Source organism: Strix aluco, chromosome 20 (assembly GCF_031877795.1).
Source record: "Strix aluco isolate bStrAlu1 chromosome 20, bStrAlu1.hap1, whole genome shotgun sequence".
Taxonomy (NCBI): domain Eukaryota; kingdom Metazoa; phylum Chordata; class Aves; order Strigiformes; family Strigidae; genus Strix; species Strix aluco.
The window spans coordinates 10,704,895-10,729,220 of record NC_133950.1 but is presented as its reverse complement, the minus strand read 5'-3'; the positions used below and the strand labels follow the sequence as shown (position 1 = coordinate 10,729,220).

Genomic DNA, 24,326 nt, shown 5'->3' with positions numbered 1-24,326 from the left:
CTCCAGAAAAAGAGATTTCTAAAAACTGAGCTTCACAGGTGAGTAAATACCAACCACCAAAGTTTTTGTACACTGAAGCACATTAGGCCTGTAATATTCAGTATCAGGCAAGTCCAAGTACATCACGGAATTTTACTGCAGTTGCTCCTGCAAACCCTCCCCTCTGGTTGATGATTCAAGAGTTTGGGGCAGTGATTCTCCAGGTAGTTGTGTCCCCTCACTCTTAATGTGCCACCTCCAGCTGTGCTGGCAGCCCTGCGGGTGACGGTGCTGGCACAAACCCAGGACAGTAACTTGTGAAAAATCTTGGGTTTTGAGGGTTATTTTCCACTGGATGAGTTCGCTGAACGAGGTCACAGCACCACAGACAAACCATTGCGTCAGCGCAGCTATGGGGACAGGAAACACGGCACTATCACACCCGGCCCCTCGTGCCATGATATTGTTCTTCATTACTCAGCATCAGCCCCTGCCTGCTCCCCCACTCACCACTGAATCCCTCTTCTGCAGAGGCGAATGCAGCAGGGCTTTGGAGGGAGAAATCCCAGGCCAAGTGTCTTCTACATTATCATGTCACCTGGGAGCACAGTTCTCTCTTTATACTTGTAATACTCACTAGCAAGGGGCTGCTATGTAGATGCAATCACACCAAAATATGCTTTTAATACTATTGCTTGTTTGATCTGGAAAGCCAGTATAAGCTGTACCAGTAAACCAGTGAAGAACTGATACAACTGACACCAGAAAACATATGGATGTCAAGTGTGGATTGGGACAGGTTCAAAATACATTTCCCAATGAGGAAATGCTAAAAAAAAAAAAAAAAACAAACAAAAAAAGAAATCCCAACCCTACAAACAATAACAAATCCCATTATTTTTTAAACTTTGGTGGTGAAAGTGCCACTATTCACCCACAGACAATCTTGTATCCTCAATGTGTTGGCCAGATCACCACTGATAAAGGTTCTCTCGTGATTATTTATGAACACGAGCACTAGCGTATTCTTTGGAAAAGGTAATATCGTATATGTGGGCAGAGAGTAAAACAGCAAGGATACACACTGTCGGGCCTATTTTCCTAGCCAAACCATATCTGCAGGGAGATATATTTTTACAGTGAATCAGAAGAGTGAAATAATTCTGCTTTCTAAACAATTCCACAGCCAGAAAAGGCGGTTGGGTGGTTTTTTAAAGCACCTTGACACACTTGCTTCACCCTCCTGATTCCTTCGGGAGGATACATTTAGTAGCCTGGGTTTGCTTCATGAGGGACAATGAGAAAAGAAACAGAAAATCCACTTTCAGAAAATTAAGCTATAATCATTTTACCATGAAAACGCTTTGATCCTGTCAAGCCCATTAAGCTCCCTTATCAAACACAGGGCGCTGCAGTGACTGGAGATACTCCAAGGAGTTACACCATCAGTGAACACCTGGAACAGACAGACAGCAGAGAGCTGCAAGTAGCAGGTACACAACCTCAGCGAGGAGTGACGCTGTGATGCTCTCCCCCAAATATGGCACAAACCAGTACATGCTGCACAGTGGGATGGACCGTAACCTCCATTAGGAAGGAAAATGCCTCCCCCGTGGGGGACTGATTCGTCAGGAAGGCAGGAAATCCAAGGCAGGCTCCCCTCCAACTCCAGCGCGATCGCAGCCCAGCGAAGGACGGCTCATGCACAGCCACGGATGGGGATGCAGGAGGAAAGCCAAGCGCTCCGCAAGAATCCCTCCCTCGTGCCCAGGCTGCGGCGGTGCTGGGACTGACTCATTACACACGGATGCCAAGGTATGCGCTTCGATTCAGACCATGAGACAACACTGTGTCAAACACCGAAAACACCCGCAAGCTGTGGTGCGAAAGTCAAGTTTTGTTCCATGACATTCCTACAAACACTGACTCAGTGATAACTGTCGGCAAACCCAAGGACTGGCAAGAGCAAGGGCTGTTAAATAAAGCATATGAGAATTTGCCAAGCTGGAAAACCACACAAGTGCCCCTGGTGACCACATAGGATGCTATGCACAGATGGGCTCGTATCCGCTGTATCTTCCAAGCTGACCCCCCCGCTCAGTCGCTGGCACCCCAACGGAGGTGCACGGCGTGTGTGAAGGCTGCCGTGCAGGACAGCACGACGGGGAGATGCAAGACCCAACCCTTGGGTTGCATTAGGGCTGGTGTTTCCAGAAGCTAGGAACCCCAAATTAAGAACTGGAGTGGGGAAGGCGGTGACTGAATGAAGCTTGAAGGGCAGCAAGAAAGGGAGGATAAAGCCCTGAGTCAACACAGAGAAGAGCATAAAGGGAAGAGCAGAATTGTGATGACCTGAGTGTAGCAGAAGCTTGATAGACCGTGACAAAACACACTTTTAAAGGTCTGGGCCCCCAGAGGAGGCTGTCAGCAGACTCAGGACACAAGCCATGAAGCAAGAGAAGCAGACAGGCCATGTCCATCTGGGAGCCACGTACAGCCGGCCGTCAGTGGTATTTATCCCTCTGAGCTATTCTCTAGTAAATCTGCCCAGACATTATAGTCCTTCAGAGCAGGAATAGATATTGCTGTTCATACATACTGAGGGTCTTTTCCAACACACTACAGCTTCTTTACCTCCTACTGCTGGTTTTAAATACAATTTTAAAGCACTGCTGACCTCTTCAATGGGCCAGATTCCTCCTAACAAATCAACCCGGCTGCTATACCTACAGGAGGGTATCCTGGCATGGCGATGGGGAAGGAAGTGAGCGTAGTTCAATGTTATCTCTGCGCTCTGATTCCTTCCACGCATCCACTTTGTCTTCTGCTGCGTCCCAGCAAGACTGTAATTTACTACTTTGATCAGAACCATGCTCCAGATGACACCTGGATTCCTGGAAGGAGTCCCAAGGCAATGCTGTAATTCAGTTCTCCACTAACACCAACTAAATGATGACTCTCTTAATTAAAGCGGAGCAGACTTCGAAATAAGACAACAGCAGCTTTTATTTTGAGGCATTAGCCATAAGAATGTCTTCATTTCCCCCCCTAAATTAAGTTTTTACCAGGAGATATTTATGTTTGCACACTAAAAGGTTTCATAAGTGTAACTATCTCCTGCTAATTACTGTTTATATCAAGTCATGAATCATTGTTAGCAACTGTGTGAGAAGTTCTCAGATATGAACAATTCTGGTCTAGACCAACGCAAGCAAATTTCCTTAGTAATTTAAGGGAAGGGTTGGAAAACAGGCAGCAGCACAGAATTACACTCGGCTCCTCCACAGCTGACTGTGGGGCAGTCCCGAGGGAAGGAGGAGACCTTCTGTCTCCCTACAAAACAAACATCCTGTGGTCTTAACAAACTGTGCTGGCATTTTTTTCCACGAGGTTTCTAGAGCAAGAGAGTGCAGAACACATCTAATAATCTCTTTGGAGGTACAGCACATGTTATCTAAAGCTTTCCCTTTCCCTACGTTCCCTCTACTCTCCTTTTCCCCTGGAAGAAATGATGATAAATAGCAGAATAGCTATACAGATTTAATACATCCAAATGTTCCCAACTCTGAGCACATTCGATGGAGCAGCTGCCTCTCTGTCCCAATTATTTCCTTAGTGGCCCTCACGGATTCCCTATGCCTGGAGGAATATGGATTTAAAAAAAAATAAATAATCCTTAAACCAGATTTTTCCAAAAAGAAGGAAGGTTTCACATTTTATTTCAGACTCATCCCTTTAGTGAGATCATGGTCAGCCTCTCCTGTCACCCGCTCCATAGCACAGGCCATATAATCTTCTGTAACAAAGGCTATCACTGTCACTTCTGCTCTTGGCTGATACTTGGAAAGTCCACGTTCTTACAGTCAGCATGAGGACAAATGATCACTTCTTAAATATTCTGTGTTTCTATACAGAGATGAAGAAGTGCAAAAACAGATGCAGCCTCTCTCAATCAAACCCGCTCTACCCTGGGCTGGGCCAGTCTCCCCAACTGTGTCACCCTATTTCCACCCCCAGCGCTGTGCCTTGGCCCTGCAGGCTGGCTGAGCTCCTTCTCGCATGGCCACCAGGAACCTCCGGCACTCTGAATACCGAAAATCAAGTCTGCTGAATGCAAACGGGAGTGAACAAGGCCACCCATGGCTCCTGCTGCACGGTCCATGCACAAACAGGCCCTCACAGTCAAGTGCAGTGTTTTATCTTGTCTAACACTAAGCACCCCTGATGATGTGGCTTCTCCCACTCCAAGAGATGACCTGTGTCATCTTGGGGCTTTTGTTGTTGTTTGGTTTTTTTTGTTTGGTTGGTTGTGGGTTTTGCTGGGTTTTTTTGAAAGTTCACTCTCATATTAGCCTGCAGGTTCCACTCGAGTTCATTCAGTGAGTTTATTCCATTTATAACTCCTTAGTGACATGGTCAATATCATCTTTCTCCAGCCAGCTAATCGTAACTGTAGATGTATGGAGTGGAATAGTGGGTATGGCAGAAATTTGGATTTTATTCCCAAATCTGCTACTAAACTGCTGCCTGACCTTAGATTATAAACTCTGGGAGAGAAAGGGGAAAGATCCAAGGGAGCTTCAATGACAGTTGCGTATTTCTGAAAACTTTACCTTTACAATTTTGGGGTTTGTTTCCTTATTAAGGGAACAGAAGCAGCAAATTTTGCCCATTTCTGAGCCCTAGGGAGGGAAAGCACCAAGCAAGAGTCATGAAGATTTACTATTTCCCTGTTTTACTAAGCAGTCCCAGACTGCTCAGGGAAGCACTAACAGGTCTGTGGATGATCAGTTTTAGCTCTGAAGACAGTTACAGCTTTTTCTATGAAATGATAATCCTTTTCTCACCACAACCCATGGGAAATGGTAGCACCATCAGCCAGATTTTTTTAATAAGGATGGGACAGGCGAGAACCACTGGAACAAGCACATAACTAGCAAGCCATTACAAAACCAGAAACATATTTATAAGCAAGAACTCTACTGAGTGATGGTAGATGAGAGGCCAAGAGGTGAGGAGCAGAAAATAGCCAAGGAAGAGAGGAAACAAATAGAAGGCTCTTTCCTGGGAGGCAGCAATACTGTCTTAACATACTCGCTCTTCCCAGCAGATCGGCCAAAGACCTGCCTGCTGGTCCCAGCGACACCAGGGCAGGATGAGTCCCTGGCAGTGCAGATTTGGGTCTGGCTCAATACGTGCCCAAACACATAGAAAGAAACTCTCCAGGAATGGGGCAATGGTGACAGGCCGCTGCTCCTCCCTAGGCTTATCTACTCTAGCTGTAACAAGACACGCAAAAAAAACCCAAACAACCCACCAGAAAAAAATCCCCACAATCTGACAGCTGGCAGCCCAGAAATCATTTCAGTTAGAAAACAATGGACTTCACTAGTGTCCCCAAAATGGTTTTTAAACTTTACAGAGAACACTGACAGGTTTTAAACAAGGCTTCTGCCTTCCAGTGGTAGAGCAAGCCCAAAAAGGCAGCAAGACTATTTCAGCCCCTATTTGGGACATGGACACGTTCTGTTTTCCAGATCAGATTGGCAGCAGTACTTGCTGTGCCTCTTCCTTCTACTCTTTACCCTTTCTTGGTGTGAAGTGGGTGAGGAATTATCCAGTTTGGCAAAGGCAGAAAGGAGAAAGCAGATGACAGAAATCCAGATCTCTCACATTTTAAAATAATATTTACTAGTGGGAATAGAAACAAGAGGAAAAAAAAAGGCTAGCTCAAACATCAATATGAAATCTCAGTAATTGTTAGAAACAGTTTAAAGTTATTTTTGATCAAGTTAAGAAAAGGTCTCAACTCTTTCAGCCAGCAGACAAGCCTGCCTGTACACAGCAAAGCGCACAGCAATGGGACACAGCACCTGCCATCCCTCCACACCACCACAGAGGACTCTACAAACCATCCTCGTTCCTGCAAACTAATAGAGCATAAAAGCCTTTCAGAAGAGGATCACCATGAAAAAAACCCATTTCTGATTACTTGGTCAAAAGACGTGTACACCTACACCTGTGCTTGACTTTAAGTCAGCCTTATCAAACCCAACCTCAATACACCATTTTCAAAAAGTGTGTTTAAAAATAAAACAAACAGATTTGATTTTGTTACAGTCCCATGCTATCCATCAACCAAACACCGTTGAGTTTTTGTTAACACATGAAAACCAAAATAAGAAATTGAATTAGGTAAAATTTAATCTATCCTCCTGGCTGCAACTGGTTTCCACACAACTAATGGACCTTTCATCCTTTAAGCAGTTACATTTAAGGTTTCATAGTCTACTATAGCAAAAAAGCTCTCAGCTTTCCCCTCATGCCCTCAACAGCTTCCCATACAACTAAGATAACAAGAGCAGAGTTAAATTCTCCAATGATATCACCATTATCTCCTTAATCCTTTCAGAAGCTTCACTGAGGCTGTGGGCTGCGCATGGGAATGCACTGGCCATCACACGCTGCTCATAGGGATCCAGGAGCGAGGGTCCCTAATTTTCAACCCTTGACACAAACTTGCCCCCTTGACACAATCTGCCAAGCTTAAGTGGTTTCTATCAAACTTAACAAATGTGTATGTAAAAACTTGTTATCTTCTTAAGGGTAATGCAAGCAAATGGTTTTCACTTGTGCCCTTGGAGTACGGGGGCTTGGGGCAAGCCACCACTACTCTTTTGAAGAGTCCTCAACAGCGCTTTCAGCCGCACAGTTTTAATAAGAAAGCTGTCCAGGAATACCACGTGGGGACCTCCAGCTTTAGAAAGCAGTAACAGAAAAGCCTAGTTTTTTTTAAAAACTTTTTTTCTTTCTCCAGATGAGTATAGATTCTTGCTTCTCACCCTGCTGTCCAAGAGACCCACAGTCGATTCTGGTGGGTCCTGGGCTGCCCTGTCTGGACTGTCACAGCGTTAAGGTTGCAGTTGCCACATCTCTTCACCTTTAACAGGCCACTTGGATGCTGGCTTTGGTTTTGCCCCATGCTGAGCTGAGAAGACTGAGCTACTTTGATAGAAATTGTTTAAAAGATGTTTGAATGCTTATTTCCCATCCCATCATAAAAAATAAATATGCAGCCACAGTCTCAGGGAAGCAGAAGGTAGAAATACTACAATATTTATTGCATCAATGATCATGTTCCTAACTCCATACTGCCTATATGGCACCAGTCAAACTATGCTCTAATCCTATTATGCAACTGCATTGCAAATTGGGGAGGGGGGGGGAGTGGTTGTAACACACACAAAAGAGAAAACTTGCAGGGTAACACCCTTGTAACATCATCCTTTAGCATTCATTTCTGCAGGGAAGAGAGGCCCCAGATGCTCTGCCTGTTCTCCCAGGGCTGTGTTGAAAGATCCAACAGCACAAAAAGGAGAGGCCCAGCACAGCTCGGAGTTCCTCAACACGCAGCCTGGCTGTGCCGGAGCAATACCAGAGGCAGGGGACACAGACAGAGGTTTTATAGACCTAAAAGATCACAGGAGAATTCAGCTGCACAGGAAAGATGAAAATTACTCATATGCATCCGCCCATCATTAGGTTTCTGAAACTTTAAAAAGTCCTCTGGAAACTGAAATAAAAAAATTCTTCAGAGCCCCTAAACGCATCTGATAAATACAGACTCTTGATCTGAAATGTCTTCAAATGGGTTTGCCAGGAGAAGCCATTTGTACATTTTGAGATTCCTAACCTATGAATTTCCAAGGACCATTTCTCCACTGAATATTCGAGAGTTGAGCAACAGCGCCTTGCGATAGGCCCCGGGAAATCAGCTGCTGCCTTTCGTGCCTCTGATTTGATGAGTTAGCACGGTCCTCCTGGCATGGGGATTATTTTTACTGAAGCAACATCCAGCAACACAAAAGAAGTTGAAGAAGCCCGAACAGCCCCAGTGGGATGGACGCAGCCCCGCTAGCGCAGCAAAGGGGCCGGGGCTGCAGGGGGGCGACCCCGCAGGCCGGGTGTGAAGCCAGGCCAGGGTGAAGCACTTGCTCGAGGTCACGCAAGACCTCAGCCCAAAGTCCCCCAGCCCAGCACGGTGCCTCTGTTGCCAAGGCCTTCAATCTGAACTAGTCAGGTCCATGTGTTTAACATCTCAGTATCTACAAATGATTATGGGTGTGACTGAAAAAATCACCTTTTAATAGCAAACACGCAAGAAAATTCAGTGAAATGAATGCCTGTGGAAAGCAAACTTCCAAGGGGATAATACATAATCTCTTAGTTCATTTTGGTTAACGCATGCTGAAAATATTTTACTGATGGACTCATCTAAATTTTCTTCCTGAGCCTGGAGTTGGTTTTACCATCCTCCTCTCACGTCCAAAATAAGGGAGATCCTTCCCCGCGCAAAAAAAAAAATAAAGCCAAGGCCTGAAGATACAGCTTTTTTTATGGGCTCGGCAATAAGATCACTTGACATTTTACAACCATAAATGGTAGAGCCGCGCTCCCTTTGTATACTGCATTTAATGAAAGTCACCTGGGGTCTGGATGCCGCGTACACCACCCGGTTCCTTTGCCCCCATATGCGAAAGCCTAGCCTAAAGCTGGCCTGGACCAAACACTTCCCCAAGCCTGGCCCCAACTTGCAAGCAAGGGATAAAACTGGTGTCTGGGATGGCGGTGGGGTCGGGCCGTGTTCCCCGGGAGCGCAGCAGCCAGAGTCCCAGCCCGGGGTCCTGGGGGGCACGGCCCGACCCCAGCCCCTTGGGTACTCACCTTCCAGGTAGCAGCTGGAGGAGGAGGAAAGCCCTTTCTTCGATTTGCAACCCACCAATTTCAAGCAAATCTCCAACATTTTCATTTGTTAGAGTTTGGCTTCGGCTGTCTGGTTTCCCTTCCCCCTTCAACTTCTTCTCGCACTGTCGAATTATCCGGTAAAAGTCTAAAAAAAGAGTCTAAAAAAATCCGGTAAGAGTCTAAAAAAATCCAGGAAAAGTCTAAAAGAATCCAGGAAAAGTCTAAAACAAAATACCCAGGAAAAATCTAAAACAAAACATCCAGGAAAAGTCTAAGAAATCCAGCGCTCTGAAAACCATTACAAGGGCGAGCCCGAGAGGCGGAAAATCCTGGGGCCCCGCATCTCCTCTCCCGGGGAGTTAACTCCAGCCATCTTCCCTCCTTCCCAACTCTTTTGGCGGGAGAGAGGAGGGGGTGGGGGTGGGGGGAAGGAAAATAAAAAAGAAGGAAAAAAAAAGCAAAGCCAACCAAGTTGGGCAGAGCCACTCCTGCCCGCACTCGGCGGCAGCTGCCCGCACGCCGCCGGGCGCTGGGTGCAGGCAGGGCTGCTGGGGCTCCGCTGCCAACAAAGGGCCCCCTTCAGCCGCTGCCTGCCTCCATGACATCAGGCAGCCGAGCAACGCCCTCGCTCCTTAACCCTCCTCCTGCCTGCCTGCCTGCACCCTGCCTGCCTCCTCTCCCAACGCCAGAGAGAAAATCAACAAGTTTCCCCTGGCTGGGAGAGCCCTCCTGGGTTTGGGAAGGGGGCAAAGGCAGGACTAAGGACTAACGCTGCTGCTTTGTGCACGGCTCTGTTAAACCAAGTGAATTGTAGGCAACAGCCAAAGTCTTAAAAGCGTTGTCACTTCACAGCGTATTAAGGGAATTGTTTAAATACTGCAAAGCAAACCCAGAGCTATGCCCGTTCGTAAACCAGCGCAAAAACTTGAGGGGGGCTGGAGGTCCTCCCCAGAAGATGCAGTCCTAGCATCTCTGAAAATCACAGGCAAACGCATTCAAATCACAGCTGATGCAATTACGCTCACAGGATACTACTCCTCTTGCAAAAGGGGCCAAAAGTTTTCTCTGTCCCACTACCTACTATTCTTTTCCCCTGCAAACCGTGCCTTTCCCTTGCAGGTTTCTCAAGGCTACACGTTAATTACTGCTCTCCCGTTTTGCATTTTTTATAGATTACCTTCTAGCATTATTATGTGTCCCCTTTTTAAAACAACCATCACTTTTGTCATATATATTTATATTCTATACATATATATTTATACATTTTTATAGGCAAATTGGGCTTGCCTACAATTGCATTTTTCTCCACTCAAAAATCCCCTTTCATTTCTCAAACACTGGGGTGCTTTGCTGCTTGGAACAAGAGGTGCTCAAGGGTGCAGAGTTCATCTGGGAAGCAGGATAGAGGGGCTGTGGAAAATGGCCTGGGAAGCCAACCCTATCACAAACTCCACCGCAACGTGTGGAGTGCTTGGTGTGTCACACACAGGATCAACAAAGCAGCAAATCTTCATTTTTGTCCCTGAAAACTTCCCTCCACATCTGACAGTTTATTTTGGCAAGGTTACTGACTAGCTAGTGCTCTTTTGCCCTCCAACGTTTTCAAACATTTAATACTTTAGGGGAAACTCTGCATGCTTCCAGCATCTGAGGACCATGCCTCTGAAACAGCAAACATTGCTCAGGCTCTTTCAACATTATTTTGCAGCATTACGTTGCCTCAGCCTTCTGATCCATGGGGTGTACGTGTGAAAGACGGCTTGGAAAGAAATCCTTGGTCTCTCAACCCATACTGAACTGCAATTATAGCATTTGCGTTTTTTTAAATACCACAAGTTGCAACATTTCTAGAGGAGAAATAATCAAGGCAAGGACAGCGTGATGTTCAAAGTGATTCCCTGGGTTTTCTCAGAAAAGACGAACATGGATATCCCCATTTAATAAACCAAGAAACAGCAAGAGAACTAAAACATTTCCTCAACTTAGTCCAGAGAAGAGATGAGGCTACAGATGCGATCCCCCACCTCTGAGAGCCTGCACGTGCATTAGAAAGACAACTATGCAGTTCTCCCCACAGCGTCCCTTCCTCCCTCTATTTCTGGAGGAAAATTTCTATTTTATGGAAACACGAGAGTTTCAAGAGAAATCAACACCTATCTACGTGTTCCCTGCCTGGCCAACTTCAGATGAGACCGCAACAGAGAACTTGTGCAGAACTGCATGGGGAGGGGAGTTAAAAGCAGATTTGGAGGAGAAAGTTTATACAAATTACAGGAGGAGCTCCGTCATCACATGTTTAGGCCTAGTGTCATGTTTAGGGAACCGGGATGAAGTAACATTGTAAGAGCAGACCAGGCATGTTGCACGCAACTTCTTTTCCATGTGAGGAGCATCCCTATCCGGCTTCTCCTCCAACTGCAGCTGTAGGAATGCAGAATCCCCATAGCATCCCCCGGCAGTACAAAGGCTGCCCCCCATGAACACCACCCAGCCATTACAATTAAGGTTAATACAATGAGCACCGGCAGAATTAATGCGGATTACATTCCTGATGAACTCCTGGGGTTCTTATTCCAGAAGAAGAAAGCCTCATCTCAATTTAAATTAACCCGCTTGTAGAACCACCTCACTGTAGGAGAAAGGCATCCACTTGGGGAGTTAAACACAAAGAGCTATCCTGGGATAACTTCCTCTGTAGATAAACAAATTAATTCCCTTTATGTTTCCACACAGACAAGCTTGTGTGGTCCCTCTGCTACAAACGTCATCCTTCAATGTTTCCTCTTTTGTGTCATGGCAAACTAGGCTGTAAATACTTTGAGCAAATACCCTCTGCCTTTCCTGCATGCCATGAAATTAACTGGCGATACAGAAATAAAAGCCATATTGGTAGTGTCACACAAACCCTGCTACTCTTACGGCTGACATCTATTAATCCCTTTCATGTTTGTTTGTCATAGACACATCTTAGAACAAAATCAGTCATGAAAAGCGTGCAGACTTTTGGACTACAGAGTGACTGATGCAACCTTCAGCTCAGGCTCTCTGTTGCAGAATGGCAAAACAATTTTGGTTGGGAGCAGACTCGGAAGGTCTCCACAGTTCAACCTCCTGCTCAGAGGGCAGCTATCTATCTAGAACAGGTTGTTCCAGGCTTTTTACAGCTAAACTTTAACCAACTCTGCTGGGCAGTGTGAAACACTTTTTACCCTCTTACAACTATCCAGCTTTGCCCTGCTGCAAGTTGTAAGTGTTGCTTCTCCCCATTTTGTTGTGCACCTCTGAGAAGAGTCTCTCCAGCCACCAGCTGGGTGGTTATGGGAGCACTGGGACCCTGTTCCCTGACTGGGTGAAGGCAGCTCACTTGGCCCCGGGGGCACCGCTTGCTCCAGCCCCCACCAGACTCCCTCCAGCCTGTCAGCATCTGCTATGGGGGAAGGAGGGAGCTGGACGCCGTACTCCAGATGTGGCGTCACAAGCGCCAAAAAGAGGGAAATAATCACTTCCTTCGACCTGCTGGCTCTGCTCTTGCTAATGCAATCCAGTATCCATTAGCCTTTATTGTTCATGCTCATACAAGAGCATAAACCTATTTAGCCAACTGCCTTCATGTTGGAGCTTCTTCTAGCAGACAGCTATTTCTTTATTTTCTTACAGCTACCCAAAATTTGAGGATGGATTTTTCGAAAAGAGAACGATCACACACATGTATGACAGCAGCAGCGAAAGGACTGGACTCCATGAACAGAAAGTGAGTTTTGGCATGATCCCACCACGTTAGCAGCTGGAGTGAATTTTGTTGCGATACCATTAAAAACAGCTTGAGTGCTCGTCACCCATTTAAAAGCAGAGCTTAATTTTATTTCTAAATCCTCTTCTGAAACATGGAAAGAGTTTGAAGCCCCAAACACTGGCATTTCTTGATAGGCACATTCAGGTGTTTCGGGATGGAAAAGTCACTTGAAACAGAAGCAGCGCAAGCTAGTGGTTAAAGAAAAGAAGTAAAGGAGCCCGCCAGAAAAAGAGCAGATTCTTGCTTACAGTTACAAGTTACCTGTGCCTTGCTCTTCTGTAAATACAGCTGAGAATTTCCCCACAGGTGTTAAAGACCAACTCAATGCTGCCTGTAAATCTGTCTCTGGATGTATGGAGCAACAAAGTGTAGAATCACATAATCTGTAAGATGTATTTTTATTAGTAAGTGATATGGTTACACGTGATTTTGGGCATTCACAGGTCACTGGCTTTATGATTAAAAATGGGTCTGTACCACAGAGCACTGCCATACTATGTAGCTCTGATGACATCTTTCATAGTGAAATAACACATTCTAATACCATTACCTGATTAAAAATATATGTGTATATGAAAATTATCAAAGAAGCTGTGAGAGCTTTACTGTGGTGTGCCAAAGAAAGCAGGGCAGAATGTGAGTCCCAGATTGTCAGGGTTAGAGCTGAGCCCACATCCCACACCCAGTCTGATATAAACCACCTCAGATTTAAACAACTGCCTCTTGAGTCAGTCACCTCTTAGTCTTAGTAATTGTTCATTGACACCTTGTAACTACTTCAAAGGACAAGTGAAAACAAGTCTTCAGGATACTCTGACCTTCTCTGCTTACTTGGCAGTGACAGCACTACACAAAAGGCGATTACGTTTGTGAGTTATTTGTAATACCTGTCACGTAACAGGCAGAGGGTGAGAAAAGTCCTTGGTGTTTGCACATGGAATGACTACATCAGCCCTGTAAAACTTTCCAAGTTTGTTCACACACCTAAGGAGAAAGACCAAGTGACCAAGATACTGAAGGATCTCTGACTACCACTTAATCTGGTGATCACAAGGAATCAGTAATACCACTGGCATTAGTAATGTATACCCAAACAGGGCTCAAGTGGTTTTACTGCTCTGCCCAGATACCTTGCTCAGATGAACCTCCGTGCCTTCAGTGATCCGTGTAATGCCACCCCGAGTTTCTCCAGCACTGCTCTACCTCAGAACCACTCCGCCTTGTGCTGCCATTGTCTGTTTTCTTCCAGCTTTTTAGACATCTCTGCCTTTCCTTTTTCATTTCATGTACAAAACATTTTTAGAGACCATTATTCTACCTTGCCATTTAAGCTCGTCTCAAAATTCAGCCGATGTGTTTACAATAGCTAGTTAAAATAGCATGTTAAAAACAAAAGCCTCTTGCTACTATTCTGACCATTCTACAATAGACATTATTATAAATAAAAAAACAACCAACCCACACATGAGCTTGAACAAAGGCTAGTTAACACCTGAGGGCAAAGAGTGTTTTCCTTCCTTCAGAAACCATCTAGCACAGCATGAATGGCCCTGCAAGAGCACAGAGAGATATCTGCACATACAATGAAATATTAATACTTCTGGCACTTGGACTTAGCAAATCCTGCTCTCACAGGAAGAAACTTAAAGAAAAAAAGCCAGGTTACAAAAAGTCCACTGTACACATCAACAGAAAAAGATTTTGCAATACAGCATGTGCATTTGTTGTTTTTTTCTCCATGATTTAACAGATGTTTGTTATTTGCAATTTTCATGAGTGAAGGAGGCGGCTGAGAAGTGGTGGGATTTGAGAGGGGATGTTCAAGTACTTGAAATTCCTTTCAAGCAACAGGGCAGAATCCTTCTTTTAAGGTAGTAACAAGGCAGAGGGTACTAGTAAATTCCTGCAACAGTGGTCTGTCTTCACCTTACTCATGCAAAAAAGCAAGATGGGTTTTGAGCTCCACAGGGAATTGCCTGGGGCATTAGCATTTGAAGCCTGCAAGGTTAAATCCAAGTCCAAAGGGGCTCTTCACATATCACTGAAAAAAGTTTGGGGCCTCTTCCATTAAAAGCTTTTTGAAACATCTGCAGGCAAAGAAAAAGAAAAAGGCATCTTGTACTTTTCAGATCTGAAAAAAATAGCAGCTTACCTTAAAGACACCAAAAAAAGAAAAAAAAAAAAAAATCACACAAACTTACTATAATTACTTAACTTCCATTGCCTGGGCAATTTATTAAAGTTATGAAAGAGGGAGCGGGGACTGAGAATTTCTGTGTGATGGGTAGAGTCACATCAGTTTAGGGATCCTACTGAAGTTCAGTATTTTTTGCCAGACCAGAGAAGAGAGGGCTTACAGACAGCCAGGACACAATCAGAAAAGATACATACTTGGAAAGTATCAGAAAATAAATTTTAGAGAAGTTTCTTTGCCAAATACTGACTCAGATCTTGAGTGGGAGCATTTCCGTATTTCTTTTAAATGGAAAGGCAGGGAAATGCAGATGAAAAAGTAAAGTTAATACAAGAGGTTAAAACGGGGAGCTCAAAGCTGATGACTTCATGGGCTATCTTGTGTAATTCCGAGCACGTCCGCAGGAAGAGCCAGGAGGACCAGCAAAACATGTTTTAGTCCTGGCAGTAACTAAGTGGTTAATTTCTTCCATTCAAGAGCTGAAAAATCTGCCAAAGCAGAAGACCAGGCCTAAGAGATCAAATTACACATGAGGAGGGGGTGGAAGGGGAGAAGAAGAAAAGAAAACAAGTATTACTGAACCACTGCTGCATTAGACCCAGCAGGGATTAGGAGGAACACGGAGCAGGGAGGTTCACCCAGCACTCCCGCAGCCCGGGGCCTGCCAGCACCCACATCTCATCGTTCACCTTTCGGGAGCACCCACCTGTACTGAGCACCTTCACTCTGGCCAACATGAAAAACCTTTTGTGCATCAGCTATTGAATTAATAGTACTGGAACAGCTGAAACTTCCTTCTTCCACTTGCTCTCTCCACCCAGCCTATGCAGTTGTGCTGCATTTTCCGTCCCAAGTGGAGAGTTTAACTTGGGGCACAGCTCTGTGAAGGCGTCCAGCACGCTCGCTGTTGCCACAGGTATAGGAATCACCAAAGTACTTGAAAAGCAAAGGAAAAAAAAAAAATCATGCATAGCAGACACAAATAATAATCCATCAGTAAACAACTAATCCATGAAACCTAGCAGCAATTCAAGCCCTTTGCCTTGAAGTTGATCACGCAAAGGAGGTCTCACAGCAGTACTAACATTTTCACAGCTCTTTCAGGGCAAGTGAGGGCTCCCTACCCAGCCATACACCCCTCCGCTAGTCCTTGCTCACCTAAACTGTTTCAGCAGTGAATTCAGCAAAGATTACAATCATTTTCTGAAATGCAGAAAATTTCAAGTAACACACAGCAACAAGAGACTAAGATAAATTCAACTGCAAATTGAATTGAACTGCAAATCCTAACAGTTATGCTTTTGAACATTATCAGTATCGATGGACAGAAACCTTTACAAGATCACAGCACACACATTTCCTGACACTGTAATGAATGTCTGTCTTTTCAATTAAAAAAAAACCCAAACCCCCAAAAAACCCAGTGCCTTACGATCAGGAATTCACTAATTCATCCACAGGGAAGTACATATTATTTTGAGAAAGTAGAAGCCTTTTGTAACTATGTAAATGAAAAAGCATCTATACAAGTATAAAAGACTCTATATAAAAACATCTACAATCACTTGATTTGAACTACAGTATTTATCCACTCTCAGTATCTACTCTCAGCCTCCCTTAGATATGCAGGTGAAGTGCCTGGTGCTCCGCAGCACTAATTGCTTATTATTCCCAGTGTAAGAAATTAAATACACGCTCCCAGAAAGGAAAAGCTTCCAGTTAATTAGAACTGCCTGCAGCAATGGTTCCCTCAAAACTGTTCAGCATTTTATTTTGTTGTCAGGACACAACATAAGAAGTTTTAAGAGTCCTGCTGGGACTATGACGTAAAGGCAGCACCAGTATTTTCTCTTGTGAAGACTGGGGCCAACAGGCAGAAACTTCAGACAGAAATAAGCTATTTCACTGTGAAGAAAGGCAAATGTAAAAATGTATATATACACCTCCGTCCTGGTCCAGCTGGAGCAAGGATGCAGAAAGATGTATCCATTTTCCTCATGCACTGCTGAGCGTAGACAGATGCAGTTCAAGTGGTACACCTAATGCTAAACTTTCACAAGGGTTTAAAACACTTTTTTCAATTCCTAAAAACACATTGAAAGAAGCATTTTAATTTTAACTTTTTTGGAACAGCTAGGAAACATTCCCTCTAGGTTGCACCATTAAGACAAAGCAAAAGTCTGATGCTGAATTCATCAGGGGCAAAAGTTCTTAAATTAAACCCTTTCAGGATGAGTTTCCTCGGTATGCTTAGAGTATAATTCTTGTCATTAGATTTAGAAAACGGCATGAGACTGTGGAGTACCTCCATGTTCTTTGCCTTTCCAGGCAAAAGAGGGAAGATAAAGAAGGAAGGTGTAAAAAATAAATCAGTGCTACTGATTTCCAGTAACCCCAAACTGCCTCTCCATGCATTTTGAGAAATCCAAAGTTCCTTTCTATTCATTCCCTCTCTATGCTACCTGCCCATCATTAATCAGAGCCATTCACAGAGCAGATATATTACATGTGGTCTGAGGTTTACAGCTGTTGGCGTGAATAAAGATTGTAGATTCTGTCTGCCCACATACCAGACAGAAAATAAGAAAAGTGCGGAAGCATAAATGAATAGCAACAGCCGGTACCCTGCAAGCTATCTGACCCTGCTCCACACTGGCCCTATAGGTGCCACATCTTTCATTTCAGGCTCAGCTGAGTCACTTCACTGTTCACAGGGAGAAAAGTAGATTTTGAAGACCTGCACAAATGATTAAATACAAAGTAAAATACCTGCCACTGCCCTCAAAATTTGCACAATGGAGCACGAGGGCAGGATGCAGAAAAATGCTACGGGCAAACATCTAAGTTGGGAAGAGATCCCACTGACATGAAGTGAGGGTCCTCAGCCACTTAGCCCCATCTAAATCCAGAGTGTCTCAGTCCCACCTTTGCCATCTTCTCCCTTTTGCTGGCACCAGTGCTGACACAACTGTGTGGCAACCCAGTTCAGGAATGTGAAGACTCTCCTCACTACATGTGCATACAAATAACAGTGCTGATACAATGAAAGGGCCAGAAGAGCTGTTTCTTAATTCAAAATACTGAGAAAATCATCTGTACTGGCAAGTACTGAGTTGTATGGACAGTTTAATCTTACCGACCTTTCCTACTGAAAGATCTACAAACAAAGCCAGAAGAAATAAATGTGAATGTAGGAGTGGACCAGACATAGATGCATTTCATCATTAATCATTCAGAGACCATCAAACAGACCCCAGAGTCATTCACCACTGGGAGACTTGCTTCCACCTGAAATGGAAGTATTTCAGCCAGCCTCGAGTAACTGGCTGTGCTCCAGTCTGGATCTAGGGAAGGCAATGCCTCAAATTCCTAGAAAGCTGACAGATACCCAGATATGCAACAGTGCTGCAATAAAGCCAACACTCTCTGAAAATACAGCTTTGCAAGAAACCATTTCTTGGGTAGGATGTTCCTCTGTAGCTCCTCTGTAAGCCTCTCCTGATTCTGGGGGTGTTCCATGAAGTCCCAAGTAGAAGGTACCACCACCACCCTGTAATTAAATTCACAGCTTTTCCTATTTCTGATCCAACTCCATATTGAAGTCTCATGTCAGTGATATATGGATCAGCTAAAATTCATGTTATTTCTACAGATTGTGAGTCTCTGATACAATCTCTTATTGTATTTTTCTTGCTCTTATTTTCTCTGTGAAGGAAAAGTCATGCAATGCTCCCAGTAAAAATAAACAATATCCAACACTTTCTGAAGTGTTGGATCTCTCTTCTAACATGTTGCAAGAAGCAAGGAAAATACCACATACTGCCCAGGTAGGATACAATGGACACTCCTTCATTTGACTTTACTAGATGGTATCTGACATAAAAATTTGGGTTTACCTGGATAATACCTGAAATGTAGTGCAGAAAGCCCAGGCTTAACTTCACTAGTCCATGGTGTATTCAGGACTCCCTGTGCAAGTTCCTCTGTCTGCCCAGCCAAGTTACATACATTATATCAAGTTATTACAAGAATAAAGACTAAAGCCTACAAAATAAGTGAACAAACAAAAGCAGCCTAGAACATGTACGACTAAAGGAGAAGGCATGCTCTGGCTTGAACCATCAAGAGGCGGGAAAACCCAGAGCAAAAGCCAACTGGTTTTTGTTAGGCCACACATCCAGATTTCCTCCCTTCTCTTGGTTCAGCTCAGTCTTTGCAAGTCTCTTGCCTGGAACGTGGCCAGAGGATTTTCACAGGGTGAAAGAGCTGCTGTGTTCCCCCAATCCCTCCCCCCAACATGCACTGCAGTTAGAGTGCCAGGAGAACCTATTTTAAAATTAATCTCAAAGCAGAGGAAGGTTTGGAGAAGCATGACTAGAAATCTCCAGCAGCTCTGGAGTCCAGGCGGGGATGAAGCCAATGCATCACTCCATATTGCATGGGTAATAGAAGATACTGAAGAGGTAAAGCAAAAGAATTTTAAGCCATATAACATACCATTTATAAGATCAAAAAAAAGCACAGAGGAAAAACTCCACAGACTATGCGATCTCTCATTTTTGAATTGTACCTGAGCTGTTATATACAGGATGTCACAAGGTCATTGGGAGGATTAGCAGGTTATTGTTTTCGAAAGAGCTGATAATAGCTTGGTTCACTTTTGCTTACACTGACAACCCCTCAAATGGCTTCTGGATTTTACGATGAAAACCATTTTAGGAAAAAAAATAAAGGGAGAATTAACCATTCAGCTTAATCATTTGCTCTAGGAATAGACGTCACAGTTTTATTTCTAACTCTCCTTTAGACTTCTCCTGTAATTGTAGATAAACCAATTACCTGACTTTATCCCCATTTTTTCCAAGCATAAAAGGTTTTCATGCCACCTGGCTTCTGGACAAGCTAACTACAAATCAGATCCCAGCCTTGAGATCCACTGCTAGAAGGTACTATGCGAATGTGAAATGTTCAGTAACACACCCGAAACACCAACTTCCAGTCTATAAAACACATTTCTCATATACTTTGAGGGCACTCGCATTCTTTCCATCAAGTGGAGCTGCCTTGCGGTAGCGTGGCTATGGCAGAGGGCAGGATATAAAGACTCCTGACGTTGAACTTGATGCAGACTTTTCACAGCTCACCCAGGGTGTGTTCAATATCAACAACACATCCTGCACAATCTGCGAAAAGCCTGCACATGCAGAAATTCTAACAGAGATGAAAAGGAGCTAGATCCAAGGATAACAGACAATTTCCCCCCCCCCCACCCCCCCACCCCAAAACACTTCATTTGTATCCAAGAGAAAGAGGTGGTTTCCATGTGTTGGAGCACCAAGAGGCCTATCCCATGGGGGAAAACCAGGGGAAAGCAGGTATCTCAGATGACAAACTGTTCCACAGAAATGTGCTTGGGACTCCCTGAGGTCTCTAACACAGACGGAGGAATAACAGAAATGTAGCGAGCTCTACAACCGAATGACAAAAGTGCTCCAAACCACTTCAGTCTTGAAAAGCTGCAAGGAGTCAACAAAGTTCCAGTACCTTGACTGGAAAATACATAGGCTTCCACAAATGCCTGTTAACACCGATTACTGCCCTTTTCTGAATGTGATCTCTTCAAGCTTCTTTTAATATCTTAAGAAAAAGCAAACATGAACAGCAAGGAGGAACAGCCTATTCTGAAACCACTTCCAGGAACAGGGATTGTTTAAACAAAATACATTAAGTGAAACCATCTGTATTGAGGGTCAAACACCATCTGAGGCTGAATGTGCAAAAATAGCCATTTTACAAAATTTGGGCAATTATCCCTTTGTTGGTTTTAATACGACTAATCAGTGGCATGGAGGTGTTACCAAGGGGGTAAGCTTCAGCAAGGAATTAACTCCGCAGCTCCAGAGCCTACAGTGCCTGGAAAACATTCCTATTAATCTTGGTGCTACCCTCTCCAGCATGCTTAGAGGAAGGTTTTCTCAATCCCATTGACTGAGCATCCTACTACCAAGCAACGTGCGGTCCGGAGCAGGGGGTTAGGCAATCGTCCCTGGCTGGCTCCCCGCAGGAGGGGTCCTCCCTAGCTCTGCGTCAGTCCCTGGTGCCAGACAGTCAGTTGATCTGAATCACAAGGGATGCTGCTTTCACAAGACTTGCTGGCAAAAGATAGGTGATAGAAGAGGTTTGGGGAAGGAAAAAAGGCAATTTAAAGTTACAGAGTGATCAAAGATGTGTTTTAACCCGTTTCAGCAAGGGAAGCTAAGGCTGGAATTCAGTAGGATTCAAAGATGGTTGGCCATTGCTAAGGATAATAAATATTGAGTTAAAATATTCAACGTTTATATGAAGCCTGCAGACAGGCACCTTGTAAGAGACTGACACATTGTACTGTTTCAAATATATGTTGATCCTTTCCCATCTCAAAGGATTCATACAAGTCTCATCCAACTTATCTGAAATCTAACTTTAATCAGAGCAGCATGGAAACCACAGTGCCTGAAAGCAAAATGAACAGCAGCAGATCTCGAACACTGAGCTCTTCGTGTATTTATTTAGATAATGTAAATTGTGAACTTATATCACTATACAGAGAGGGAAAGTGCCATGGAAGGGAGCCTGCCCTGAGAGATCCTGCTCACTGCAACAGATGGAGAACAACTACATCTGAGTATGGTCTTAGTCACCTGCTGTGAATTTGATAACGTCCAATTAACTGCAGAAATATTTCCGTATGTATCACTAGTGAAGTCAGACTGCAATCAAATATTGCAGCTGCAAAGGCAAAAAAAATCATTAATCATTTTTTCTGGAAACCAAGCAGAGGGTGACGATGGAAGGGAAGATTACAATTCATTTATTTTCAGCAAAACTGCCAGCAAGAAGGCTCAAAGAATACCAATGTTTAAATTTTTTTTAATTAACATTTACATGCTAACATGTAAATGCCTGGCAGCTTTTTAAGCAGACAAATATTTAATGGATCTAACATAAATGCAAATGTCAGCTATCAAAAGTCAAATTGCACAGCTATGATGTAATGAAATAGCTTTGCTTTATGGGAATGAGGTCACAGGTTTGAAATATGGCCTTAGGTGTAAAAAAAAAATCTTTCACAGAAGTTGCAAAATTAATGCAATTACTTGCCTAAGTCTAAAATTTTATAGATATTTAAATTCAACTCTAAAGATATAAATGAGTCATCAATTTGCATAAGCATTGCTAGGGACCATATCACTCTTCAATCAAAGCGAACTAATGAAGCTTTCATGGTCTGAATATAATAGCAAGAGAGTTAAAGCTAAACTGTAACACTGAAGTGCATGCACATTCCAGTCACAAAACGTTTTTATATTCCTGATAATAAAGTGTCAGAATAGCCTACACAGAGAGAAGAATACATAGGCCAATATACAACCCAATGGAAGAACACTCAAGGAATGGGCAGAGAATTAGCAAGTACGGCGGAACTGAAGGCCCAGCAAAAAAATCCCACTGGCACTCATCCAGACGATCCACAGTTTGAAATGAGCTAACCACAGAGACTCAGCAGCAGACCTGGGGAGCTGGAAGATTTTTGATTTAGCTTTGCAGAGCAGGCTGAAGCCAGGCTGACAGGGCTGACAGGACAGACAGGAACATTCATTCAAAACACTTCAGCACCCTGTTAGGTAACGCAGCTACTGAGCCACCCCAGGAGGGCGCCCAGAGATTGAGCTGCCCCGCTCAAAAAACCTGAACAAACAGGAAAAGCCAGGTTTTCTCATTTTTCATCATTCTTGGCTCTCCAGAAGCTGGCTCTTTTCTTTACAGAAAAGTCACTCTGGAGGATCACCTTACCCGTAAGGGACAGCAGGCTTTGATGCATCTTACTCTGTTGTGCTCAGATAAAATCAACAAAGTTCAGCACCTGAAGTTGCAGTACAAGTGCTCTGTCCCGGCAGGGTAAAGCCTACCCGGAGGGGAGGTTTGTCAGGGCTTTTTGTTATGTTCTGCTACCTCTGCTGGGAGGAACAGCATCAGTCTGTTGGCCTTGTAAACGAGGAAAGCAAACTATCAATTCTGAAGCAAAAATAATAGCGATTCAATAGGGAATATAGGAAGCACAAGCCTTTATTAACTTCACTATTATGCCACTGTATGGATGCTTTTTCCCTCCAGAAATATACAGAATCACAGAAGGGTTTGGGTTGGAAGGGACCTTAAAGATCATCCAGTCCCACCCCCCTGCCACAGGCAGGGACACCTTCCACTAGCCCAGGTTGCCCAAAGCCCCGTCCAACCTGGCCTTGAACCCTTCCAGGGAGGGGGCAGCCACAGCTTCTCTGGGCAACCTGTGCCAATGTCTCACCACTCTCACAGTAAAGAATATCTTCCTTATATCTAATCTAAATCTACCCTCCTTCAGTTTACAACGGCTCCCCCCTGTTCTATCCCTACACCCCCTGATCCAGAGTCCCTCCCCACCTTTCCTGTAGCCCCTTTAAGTCCTGGGAGGCCACTCTAAGGTCTTCCCAGAGCCTTCTCTTCTCCAGCTGAACACCCCCAACTCTCTCAGCCTGTCCTCACAGGGAAGGTGCTCCAGTCCCCCGAACATCTTTGTGGCCTCCTCTGGACTCACTCGAGCATGTCCACATCCTTCTGATGTTGGTGCCCCCTGAGCTGGACACACACTGCAGGGGGTCTCCCGAGAGCGGAGCAGAGGGGGAGAATCCCCTCCCTCGACCTGCTGGCCACACTTCTCCTGATGCAGCCCAGGACACGGTTGGCTTTCTGGTCTGCGAGCACATGTTGCTGGCTCACAGTCAGTTTTCCATCCACTAATACCCCCAAGTCCTTCTCTGCAGGGCTGCTCTCAATCCACTCATCACCCAGCCTGTGTTTGTGCTTGGAATTGCCTTAACCTATGTGTATATCATAGGTTAATTCATCTGTGGTTTTGAGGTGCTCAAATACTACAGTCATTAGCATCACAAAGTTTTCAAGTAAAACAACCAATGCACCCACGGTATCACAACAGATCTTGGCTATTTCACCTGTGATAGGAACTGAAAACATTTCAAGAAGAGCACACCTAATCCCTGAAACAACCTCCTGTGAATCAACACGTGGTTTGAAGGAAGGAGGTATTCCATATCCATTTTGTGTAGCTGTGAGTGAATGTGACAAGAAAGAGCAGCAGCCATTAACAGCAAAACTCCCCATGGTGGTGGTACCAGCAAGTGCTTCCAACACCCCCTACAACCCGGCCAGGATCTGGGCATGTGTTTACAGACCACACGGTGGTTCCTTAACAGGACCTTGGCTTCCCAGGACAGATGAAATGGCCAAGAGCAATCCCAACACAGCTGCACTGCAGCAATGGCATAGCTTGTGACACTGTAGAAACCATCCCAAATCCGAAGGCGGTTGAAAACATTGAGGAAAAGGATGAGCGGGGGGCCAAACCAAGAGGCCGCCCCCCCTTCCTTCCTGTCCCTCCCAATAAGTTATTCATTAACATACCAAAACACACATATCAATGAAGAATTCATGGAGATTCCCTGAATACCAAAATACTGAGTATAATGGCAAGCAGAACTAGCTTAACACCCTCTTCCAGTTCCACACCCTGCCCCGGGT

At 44.5% G+C, this 24,326-nt stretch overlaps 1 protein-coding gene across 5 annotated transcripts in view; it reads right to left on the bottom strand.

Moving 5' to 3' along the window:
- The window catches only part of ABL1 (ABL proto-oncogene 1, non-receptor tyrosine kinase), an 82,810-nt gene that overhangs the window by 24,937 nt on the left and 33,547 nt on the right, over positions 1-24,326 (bottom strand). Inside the window, exons 1-2 of one of the 5 annotated variants that reach the window (XM_074846449.1) lie at positions 8,704-9,345; positions 1,332-1,435 (exon numbers count right to left, since the gene is read on the bottom strand). The exons of 2 other annotated variants lie outside the window; for them this stretch is intronic. In XM_074846449.1, the coding sequence (XP_074702550.1) occupies positions 1,332-1,362 (31 nt within the window). In that variant the 5' untranslated portion in view covers positions 1,363-1,435; positions 8,704-9,345. Of the gene's footprint in view, positions 1-1,331; positions 1,436-8,703; positions 9,346-24,326 lie in introns of those variants that run through there. 2 more of the 5 variants (XM_074846448.1, XM_074846446.1) reach the window with 2 other exon arrangements.